General features: G+C 40.9%; 1 protein-coding gene across 1 annotated transcript in view; it reads right to left on the bottom strand.

The window, feature by feature from the left end:
• Positions 1-692: 692 nt before the first annotated feature.
• Positions 693-11,572, bottom strand: part of LOC145418762 (uncharacterized) — a 42,827-nt gene continuing 31,947 nt past the window's right edge. The window contains exons 18-25 of the mRNA XM_080287098.1: positions 9,998-10,225; positions 7,044-7,243; positions 5,482-5,535; positions 3,908-3,950; positions 3,353-3,433; positions 2,685-2,930; positions 2,268-2,415; positions 693-995 (exon numbers count right to left, since the gene is read on the bottom strand). Of these exons, the coding sequence (XP_080143224.1) occupies positions 893-995; positions 2,268-2,415; positions 2,685-2,930; positions 3,353-3,433; positions 3,908-3,950; positions 5,482-5,535; positions 7,044-7,243; positions 9,998-10,225 (1,103 nt within the window). The 3' untranslated portion in view covers positions 693-892. The remainder of the gene's footprint in view (positions 996-2,267; positions 2,416-2,684; positions 2,931-3,352; positions 3,434-3,907; positions 3,951-5,481; positions 5,536-7,043; positions 7,244-9,997; positions 10,226-11,572) is intronic.

Here is an 11,572-nt window from a genome sequence, read left to right as displayed (position 1 = left end):
CTCTGGGTTAACTAAAGAAAATAATAATAATAATAATAATGAAAGAAAAATATATATATTCTTCTTGGCTGTCTCAGGTATATTCTATGACTGTATATTTGCAGTCATGTCAGATACGTAATATCAATGATTCCTCCCCCCCAACTTAAGACCCTTAACTGTGCCTTCAAATCAAACTAAATATTTTTCATTATATACTCATTATATTATTACTACCCTCAATTATACTGTATTCAAGATATGAAGGGCTTCTAACAGTGATGAAGTTTATGTTGAGCTAAAACCATTCATTTCAAAATACCTAATATAAATTATCTGGATGTGGCAGAAGAGAGAGAGAGAGAGAGAGAGAGAGGGAGACAGAGAGAGCATTATACCAAAGGGATGAAGATACAGAAAACAAAAAGTCATATCAGAACTAAACTACAATTTCAAAATGGGTCATGATAAGGTTCTAAAGTATACTAATTATTACCTTCCTTCATCAAAAATACTACTACTCTTTAGCTAGCTAATTTTGCTACTGAATGTAATCACCCTGGACTGCATTTGCATTAAGTTTCTAAGCTACAAATAGACCCTTCAATCCAATGACATATTTTGTATTCCATTACTGCTATCACCAGATCTGATTCAACTTAGGAGTAACTTTTCGAACTGAAGGGGTTAGATTAAGCCTTCATTAACCCTTCACTAGAAAAGATCTCTCCTATGCCGAATAAAAAAATCTGGAGGTAGCACTAAAACAGTAAAATGTGTCAGAATTCAAGGGGTTAACCATGGAATATAAAATGAGTTTCAACACTACCCATCATCATATAAATAACCAAATATCAGTGAGCAGAAATTACCCTTGCACTTACACTCCTAATATTTTTTTCCAATTCTGAATTTAGCAAGATTTCAGAAGTGCAACTGACTGCCTAAACAAATCCTTATCAAGAAGAGGACTGTCTCCGATGAGGTCCTGTGCTGGCAGATTACACAGCTTACGTCTGTAGAAGAAACAGGATACAACATTCAATATCTTTTATACAGAAGTGGCATGATAAAAAAAAAAAAACAGTGAGTTCAGGACCATCTATAAGGAGGTACCAAGCACATAATTAACACAGATTATGTTTAAAAAGAGAACACTGTACTATAATACTGTACTATAATACCATAATTAATGTTTCATATATGGAAGTTATATGACGTAATGTTGAGCTAAAGACTGTCTACACTGAGGTCCTGAACTGACAGACTACCAAGGCTATGTCTGTAGGAAAGAGAGATGAAAATAATTAATTAATCTCTGGATATATGATTCACATGTATCACCTTCTACTGACCCCGCCTCTCCATTCATACTTCAATACAAACAAGGGATAATTCTGGCTATCATTATCTCTCCATGGAGAAGGTACCCATTATTAGATTAAAAAAAAAAAAATGTTCAAAGTTTCATTAAAAAATAAATAAATAAATTAAAAAAAAAAAAAATAATAATAATAATAATAATAATAATAATCCATCCATCCACCATCCAATCCTATGTTGCCCCATGAGGAGCATTGGATCCCAGGGCTAGGCAAGTTGGTCCTGACATTTAAGATGAGAGTGACCAGCCTCACTCATCCCTGAGTGGCATTATGTGAACAAAAAAATCCAACCATCCCTTAGATATAAACCTGCACTGGCTCAATCCAATTGGAGTGCCTTAATTACTTACTAAACCACCAGGTGCCATAATTTGGTTATATGGTTACCACCCAGCATAGTAAATGGTTTCCTGGTGTACAGGAAACCATTTGGCTTGTCACTCAATGCAGAGTCACCCATAGGCATAAGGATGAGAGAAAATGAAGGAAAGGAAGACAGAAGAGGGAGTGTAAAGTCACCCGTACGCAGAAGGAAGAGGAAAGAATGAAGGAAACACTGAAGAGGAAGGAAGGAAGAAAGGAATGGGCAGCCACCCAAAGCAGCAATGCATCGAGTGAGAGGATGGTGAGTACCCCCACGTACTTAATTATAATTTTTTTAAACGTTAAAATAGTCTCCGTCAAAAAAAAAAGGGGGGGGGGGGGACAACCAATCTATACTGGGAGTTTACTGATTTAAAAGATGAACCAATAAGAAAATAGGTCACTAAGACAAGTAGTGCTGGAACACTGGAAGCAAAGAAGATATTGTATTAAACCACAGGCAACACAAACCCCTAAGTATAAGTGATTAAGCATACACACACACACACACGCACACATGCACTCTCTCACTTAGCTCACCTAAGAAGAATGTCCTGTCGAGCACACAGAGCCCTGCGGTTGGGTCCCACACCATCCAGTATCTTTTGCCCCTCCTGCTTCTGTGCCTGTACCAACCTCCAAACCCCCTCATTGCACACCACACCACACACCTCAGGCTTCTTCACTTCTAAAAGGTAAGCAAGTCAAATTTAGGATACAGCAACATGTTTTGGAGAGGCAGTGGCCAAGCAGTATTCATCGCAAATCAGACATTTTCTAAAATATCACAAATTCTTTCCATATAACTGTTAAAATAAATTTGAGGGTGCTGGTGAGGGATGCCTTCTTGTACTCTTCTTGCTGCCCTTGAACACATTGTCAACAAATAGTAATACCAATAATAACGGTTATTCATGACACTAAAAACAAACAGCATAAACAAAGTCAACCACTTACCAGCACCCGCCTCATCAGCCTGTGTGGTATTAGGCTCCTCCGCAGCCGTGGCCGCTGCACACACATCCTTGATCCTGTCCACCACCTCAGGCCGAGCAAATCTTGAAGACACCCCCAGTCTAGACAGCAGGTGGTTGGCCTGGAAACGCTTCAGAGCTGTGCCTGCCGCTACCTCATTGGCTGCTGGTGTCCTAGCTTTATCACGCACTAGGACTGACCAGTTGATGTCCAGTGCACCAGCAACATCTTTAAGAAGGAAAACTGTGTGAAAATAAAAGAAAAAAAAAAAATATGCAGGGAACAGGATTAGGGGAAAGAAAACTAAAATAATAATAATAATAATGGTTGCTGTCCAGTGCACCTGGAATATTTTTAGGGAGAATAAAAGGTGAAAACAAACAAAAAAAACAGACTCAAGAGACAATAATAGAAACTGGAAAAAAATAAAAATAAACAAATAACAATAAAGTAATGGTCATGAGAACCTTCACACAACAGGGAGAAAAGTATGACAAATGAAGAAACAATCTGCAGTAGGAACAGGAATTCATCATATGTCTCACTGCTTTTCCTCTCTCAAGATGGGGTGAGGTAGGATCCAGAAAGAAAAATGGAATTCAAAATTATATTAAAACTTGGATACAAGAACAATACATGAATATACTTACTGAACTTGGCTTGTCGGTCTTCTTCCAGCTCATCGTCACTGATCTCCTCAAAGTGGGTTTCCTCCTCTTCATCCAACAAATCTGGGACAACAAATTATAAAGCCATTATTATTCTTACCACACATCATCATCACCAAAGCATCTGTAAACTTTGGACACTTCAGTAAATAATAAGACCATCTATTTCAATTACCTGGAAATACAAATTTATCAATACCACAACTGTCAAATCAGTAACTTACAATCATTTGCCTGATTTTATCATCAGAAAATCATAATAATATCAAGAATCTCAATAAAATGGGCATTCACTAAACTGTTGCCTTAATATATTAAACACAGTAGTAAAGTCCAAGAAGAAACATGCACCAAACAGTTCTTCATTCATCTTATTGTGAAAAACAGCTTAAAAAAAATATTATTGCACAAGTGTTTTAAAGTCTGTATCAAATATCATGTTTAACAGTATGTTCTAATTACTGCACTGCATTTTTGAGTTACATCACATTAAAATTATGATCACACATGATAAACAAAATTGCACCAACTGCTCACCATCATACGGAGGTCCAGTGTCTCTACTCAGGTTCCGTGGGTCCTGTAAATTAAAAGAGCTGTTAGTATATGACACCGGACTAAATACATTAATAAAAGTCGTGGACTACAGAAATATACCAATAATGTAGGTTTAGGGTGCAGAGACAGTAACACAATACCATGCTCAAATATTGCAATCACCATCCATATATACTGTACTGTGTGTGTGTGTGTGTGTGTATTTATATATATATATCATCACCATCATCATCATCAGCTGTGGAGGTCCACTGCAGGACCGGCGTATCCCTACCGAAGCAGGGACGATACAGCCAATGTATCTCTACCCAGTGGCTTAGGCTGTCTGGCAGAGACTGTATGTAGGGTGAGAAGTGCTTGTTTGTGTAACTGTAATGTTGGAGTGGCTTTGGATGTGTGTGTAGTCTGTCAACCAAATGTAATCGGCCCACCTTAAGCCGACCGGGTGCATGCATACTAGTATGCGACACTGGTTCAAACACAGCACACCTTATGTCCGCCAAAGCGGTCAGTGGCTCGGTGAACGCTTCCCAAAGTCTTTACAACTCTGGCGCGAGGCGAACCTGCATCCACCAGCGTGCGAGACACACACTCTACCACTGTACCACAAAAACTCCATATATATATATATATATATATATATATATACATTTTTTCATTTGTTCATTCATCATCCAATCCTACGTTGCCACATGAGCAGAGTAGGAGCCCGGGCTAGACAAGCTGGTACTCACATTTAAGATGAGAGTGACCAGCCTCACTCATCCCTGAATGGCATTACGTGAGCAATAAACCTCAACCACCTCTTGGATATAAACCTTCACCGACTCAATCCGATTGGAGTGTAGTAATTACCCACTAAACCACCAGGCACCATAATTTGGTTATATGCTTACCACCCAGCATAGTAAGCGGTTTCCTGGTGTACAGGAAACCAATTGACTTGTCATTCAGTGTAGAGTCACTGGTACACAGAAGGAAAACGAAAGAATGAAGGAATGAAAGACAGAAGAGGAAGGAAGAAAGAGAGGAAAGGGCAGACAGCCGAGAGCAGCACTACATCTAGTGAGTGGATGGTAAGTGACCACCTACCACTTAGAGAGAGAGAGAGAGAGAGGGAGGGGGGGGGGCTGCAGTCCTAATGGATCCAGTTCAAATCCCTGCTGAGGCAGGGTACAGTTTATAGATTTGAATTTCATAAAAAGTAGACTTTACTGATCTACCTGAAGACCTGCCGACATGTCATAAAAACACCTTCGCTGACACCAATACACCAGTCCTGTATGAGACAGCCATAGCATGTACTCAATATGGACGATGGGTGTTAGCGCCGAAGTGGTGACATGTGGAGATATAGGAGGACTACTGGGCCTTAAGGATATGCCCTGGGGACAGGCCCTGAAGCCTGTGCCTAGAGTCGGACACATAACAAAATATATATACATTTTCCTCCTTCCCCTCCACCTACGGATGGGGTGTGGCAGGATTCAGAACCAAGGAGAGAGTATGAAAGTAAATAAATAAATCAAATAATGAACTAAATGCTTCAGTACCTCAATCTGGCTGGAGCTGAGGTTACGACTATCCTCCTCGTTGAAGCCTCCCACCTGTCAGGTACAAAGTCATCACCATCATCAGTTATCATTATTATAATCATTACCAATATCACCACTGTCATTTTCACCATTCTTCATCATCATCATCAACATTATACTCAACTGCTGATATCAGGAAAGTCATTACAACAAAGTCTTAAGTACAATAACAGTTACATCTTTCATTTTCACTCTTTCTACTACCAGACAAATTACTCTGGGAGAAACTTTTCAAACTAGGTAGGTTAGACATAACTATCAATCACCCCTCCACTATATGAGGTTTAACCAAAACTTAGGATCTGACAGTGCAGTAGCAAAAATACACCCCTGAAAACTGAAACAGATGTCACCTACCCCAACCTACTTCAGGGCTAAGAGTATCACTGGAATCACCACTAAGGCAGCTCAATACATCCTACTGCAATTATCACTAACCCTATAAGTGTGTAAGTACTCTGCCATCATCATCATATCAATCAATATTACTTAAGAATTATCAAAATACCAACCAACCTGCCTCCTCGTTCAATATTACTGGCATCATTATTGAGACAGCTCAATATTTCCCGCAGCAGTTACCATTCCTTTGCCATCATCATCATCATCATCATCATCATCATAATACCAATCATCATTTAACCCCTTCACTCCGATGACAAACAGTACCATTTTACTCTTGCTACCTCAAGATGATTACATTCAGTTTATGAGACACTTTTTCAAACTACAGAGATTAAATATAGCCTTTTTAAGTCGTCTCCCTGCAGTCACGATGAGGTGCGTTTGGGAAAAACCACCGTTGGGCCGGGGTATCGTTAAACAGGGACGTTATAACATCGAAAGTACCTATATAGGGATGCATTGGGGAGCCTTGTAATCCCCCCACCCCCCCAAATGAGTCCAAAAACAAGTTTCTAGACCACTTAAACCCCCTAATAGGTTTATAACAAGCTAAACTAGGCCTAAAAGCAGTCTATTACTCACCTAAACCCAACAATAAAATATGAAAAACATCAAAAATGAGACTGGAAAAAAAAAATCACACTTAGTAAACTGTACCCAAAAATGACAGTGTTCACCCCACCTATGACTAGAACACACTAATTTCAGTCTAAAAACAGTTTATATACCAATCTAAACACAAAATTTTTGTCTAAAATATCATCAATATCGGTTCAAAAAAACAAAACCCATCGCATAACCAGGGATTGGCCATCACTAGACAAGGAAGGGTGTTAATCTTTTTATACTGCTAAGGCGGGGTATCGCATAAAGGGGGATCAAATAGTGGGGTATACCTGTACTTACCCCTTAACTACCAGGGGACTCTCATAAGCTGAATATAATCACTTGGATGTAGGAAGAATATCACTATCATCATCCAGGCCTCCTCCTCCATCCCAAAGTGATATGAGGTAGGGTCCAGAGACTCAGAAAAAAATTGACAGAATGAGAATAAACCAATAAAATACACCACCAGATTCAAGGGATCATCACCAAAACACCAGCCAACCTACCTCCTGGTTAAGAATATCATCAGCATCATCACTAATGTCGCTGAATGTGTCCTTCTCCTGCAATACCGTGGTGTCGCCTCCCTCACCTGGCACCGGTGAAGGGGACTCCACTCGAGCCCGCTTGGCCTCAGGTTCCTCGGCATTGGTGTCTTCCGGAGAAGTCCTCTTCTTGTCCTCGGTGGCAGCTGCCGTGGGGGTTTCTGATAGTGGGAGAGAAGGTATCATTTTTTTTTTTTTTTAAATCCAACTCTTTACCGCCTCATATTAAGTGCTCAATTATGACTAGTCCCAGCCAATTTCTTTTTAGCTTGAGAAATCTATCAGAGCAAATGAGAACAGCCCTCTTGTTATTGGTGATAGCAGTCATGGCAGGCTCTGGTGGGGGGAGGGATGATATGTAAGCATTCACTTAGGTCTTTTTAAGTACTGATTCTAGGGTAGTTGCAGGTCTGAGTGGAAAGGACAGTCAGCATTTACAGCACAGATGTCTATGTACTGCCAGATGTCTACATCCTGGGAAGGGTGGCTGCAAAAAGCCTTCAAGTCACCCTGCCTGCTGCCATGAGGCGGCCCTCCTTCCAGTTTGTACCATCCTCATTCATATACTTCCACCCCATTGTTCCACATCGTACTCAAAAATCTCTCTCCTCTTCCACATACTCTCTCCTAGTCAAAATGTCATTCACTGTTCTCACCATCTGAACATACCATACCAGCATACTTCTAACACTTACCAGCACATCCACATCAACACCACAATATTCCTAATATCCTCATCTGTTTGTCCGTCTCTCCACACAACTCCAAATGTAATTATCATCATCATCATCCAATCCTGTGCTGCCCCATGAGGAGCACAGGAGCCTAGGGCCAAGCAAGTTAGTCCTGACATTCAAGATGAGAGTGACCAGCCTCACTCATCCCTGAGTGGCATTAAGTGAGCAATAAACCCCAACCACCCCTTGGATATAAACCTGCACAGGTTCAATCAAACTGGAGTGCCTTAATTACCCATTACACCACCAGGTGCCATAATCTGGCTATATGGTTACCACCTGGCATAATAAATGGTTTTCTGGTGTACAGGAAACCATTTGGCTACAGTAGGACTCGCATACGTTTGCGGCTGTGGTGTGGCCCGCACCTGTGTACAGTGTTGCCACGCTTTCTATACCGTTATCTCTCTCTCTCTCTCTCTCCTGGCGGGAAATGTGAGCCACCCTGAGTACTTTTGATTCTTTTATAAGTTATTTATAATTGTGCTTTCATTTGTTAATTTGGTTTTGTTATATTTAGTGATGCCGACAATGCATTCAATGCATGCCCCTCTCCTGCCTCTCTCTCTCTCTCTCTCTCTCTCTCTCTCTCACCGACTGGGTGTGGAAGTGTTGCCGCTCGCGAGTGAATAATGTTTTTTTTTTTTTTTACTTCGGTATTGGCATATGCCTACTATTTTGTCCTACATATTAGCTTATGATTATAAATGTGATTATTCCTCGCCCTTAAAATTATGGTAAAAGCCAGTAAATGTGAGCATTTTTCCCTAGCAACACCTGTACAAGCTATGGTTGGGTCTATGGAGGTACAACGTACTTTACCTTAGGCCAGATGGGTGTGTCAGTGTTGCCACTCACAAGAATTACATGAATTATTTCTTTTACTTTGGATATTGGCATATTTCTTCTTTTTTCAGGCTCATTATCTTATATCCATAACTGTGATATTATTACCCACCCTAAAACTACGCTAAAAACCATTAAAAGTGACTACAATTTCTTTTAGCAACACTGTACAATATGTATGCCATGTTTCTCTGTTACTGTATAAATATTTTATGCATAATATGATTACTGTTGATTCATCCATCAAAATACACAAGTGTAAGTTTTATTCATCTGAATTTATCGAATTTGTGATGCCTTGTACATAAATAGCTTCCGTTTCACATCGCAAGTTGGGGAAACGTGGCACCATTGAACACAGGTGCGGGCCACACCACAGCCGCAAACGTACGCGAGTCCTACTATAGTCACTCAGTGTAGAGTCACCCACTGGCAGATGGAAGATTAAAGAAAGAAGGGAAGAAACATACAGTATAGAGTCACCTGTAGGCATAAGAAGGAGGAAAGAATGAAGGAGAGCAAGACAGAAGAGGATGGAAGGAAAGAAGGAAGGAAGAAAGGAAAGGGCAGTCACCAGAGAGCAGCAACAACTAAAAATAAATTACACTCAACCCTCCGCTATCACGGGTTCCGCTATAACGTATCTCGCTATCACGCCTATATAAAAAACTAACCAAATACCTTTATCATGCACTAAATGCCTGCTATCGCGCCCGCAAATGTTCGAAAATTTCAAAAAGGCCAGGCTCCAGTGCTCCGCCCAGCCAACAAAAGCTTCACTCCGTGATTGGTCATGTGACATCAGCGCCAGCCGCTCGCTGATTGGCCGCCCGACTGAGTCTCCTGCCCGCCAAACCATTCAAGTGCGTGCCCTCAGACCGTGAACAGTGATAGCAAGAACAATAACCTTTTTTATTATATGACCATGGCCAACATACCCTATCCCCGTCCCCCTACCATCACCCAACATAATGCTGTGGCACCTGGCAGGGAAATAAAGAAGAGGAAGAACCTAAGTTATGCAGATAAACTGGAAATGTGAAACTTATGGAGAATTGTGAGACCAAGCGAAGTGAGGGGAAGAAACATAACATCAATGAATCAACTGTGAGGGGTATTTATAAGAATCGTGATCACATCATAAAACATGCTCATTTTTAGACTATTATATATTAATATGTGGTACAAAAAAGGTATCTTAGAGGTAAATATTGAGGTCATGGCACCAATTAAAATTATTACCATAAGTTCTTCAATATGGCTATCACGGTTTCGGCTATAGCACAGCCATAGCGGGACCAACTGGGAGTGATAGCCGAGGGTTGAGTGTACCTTCATGTGGGGTAGGGTCAGGAGTGGGCTTGTCTTTCTTCAGGGGTGACTCGCGTTGTTCCGGCTGGGGCTGTGGTTGTAACTGTTGTTGCTGTTGCTGTTGCTGCTGTTGTTGTTGTTGCTGTTGTTGCTGCTGCTGCGGCTGCTGCTGCGGCTGCTGTTGTGGGTTGTTGTCTCCAGCTCGACGTACCCATGAGCCTTTACCTGGGTCATACTCCCAAAGCTCTCCTGTTGTTAATAGCATAGAAGTAATAGTAAAAACGGACGTTTCCATGTTGTCCTAGCCCATATCCCAATCACTCTCCTTCCTGTTATTAAAGGCACAAAAACCAATGTATTATTTAGAAAAAAAAAAAATCATATTATCCAAGATCACATTCCCAAAGCTCTTCTATTGCTAAAAAGTTCCATTTTACCCCATGCAAGGCAGGTGTGAGGGCACAATGCTGGGCTACAGTAGTTCAATCCTATTACATTTAGCTCTCCTGTATTCCAACAAACAGAACTCAGGAGATGCTGAGGAGGGGTGGGGGGGGGACTGTCCTACTCCCAAATCTGTCCTACTACTGGGGAGGGGGGGGGGGGTTCCATTCAACCCCAATGACCTCTTGTCTGGACAGTACCCCAAGGCTCTCCTGTTACTGAGCACACAGTTCAGGGTAGGTGGGTCCGAAGCCAGACTACAGTGGTCAACATTTACGGGCAAGTGACTAGCCTATCAGTCGTGGTGGGGGAAGATGCCGTAAGGTACTTTAGCTGTGAGGCTCATCTCCATGAGTTGGTCTCTGATCCTGTGGCACATTATTTACCCACTACCCAGGGATACAAGGCCACTGCATCACCCATGCTGACACAGTTACATTACAATAGGTACTATTTTACCAATCAGATCACATGGGGTAAATGAACATCTCAATCAAGAAGCACCAGACTGCTTACACTAAATTTGAATCCTAGCACTATCAACCATTCCATTTTACTCTTCAAGGTGTAAGGCCTCTATACTATGCTACCACAGTTCAGTACATTTAAGGGCATATAACCAGCCTAGTCCCTTGTGACATTACATGACTGAAGCACTTTCAATCACCTACAGGGGACCAAAACCATGCAAAGACAATACTCTGACTGGGGTGTTATAATCAACAGAGCACCAGGAGTAAGGATGTATAAAAGCAGGAGAACCGTCAACAGTCCCCAATGAAATAGGTTGATACCCATGATAATATTCATAATATCATACAATATACAAGAAAACAAGTTGAAAATATACTTTTTAAAAATTTACTGTACAGTAAAACCTCTGCAATTCATCATCCTTCAAGTCGGAAGCCTTGACAACTCGGGAAGGCTCCAAAATATTCATTTAAAAAATCAAAATTCAAAAATTCCCAAAAATGCGCACGTGAGAGGAAGAGAGTCAGCAAAAATTCCCCCAACTCAATAAAGATGCCGAGTTGTACAGTATTGTTTAAGTGTTTAGTGTTTAGTTCCCCAGTACTGTAGAGCACAAGTGATAAATACATTACAGTAATGGCCTTTACAGTGTTAATTGTGCTTTACATAGTGTACAGT

The sequence above is a fragment of the Coenobita brevimanus genome, chromosome 116 (assembly GCF_032717465.1).
Source record: "Coenobita brevimanus isolate Jiangsu-jjx chromosome 116, ASM3271746v2, whole genome shotgun sequence".
Taxonomy (NCBI): Eukaryota; Metazoa; Arthropoda; class Malacostraca; order Decapoda; family Coenobitidae; genus Coenobita; species Coenobita brevimanus.
This window is presented reverse-complemented; position numbering and strand designations above follow the sequence as displayed.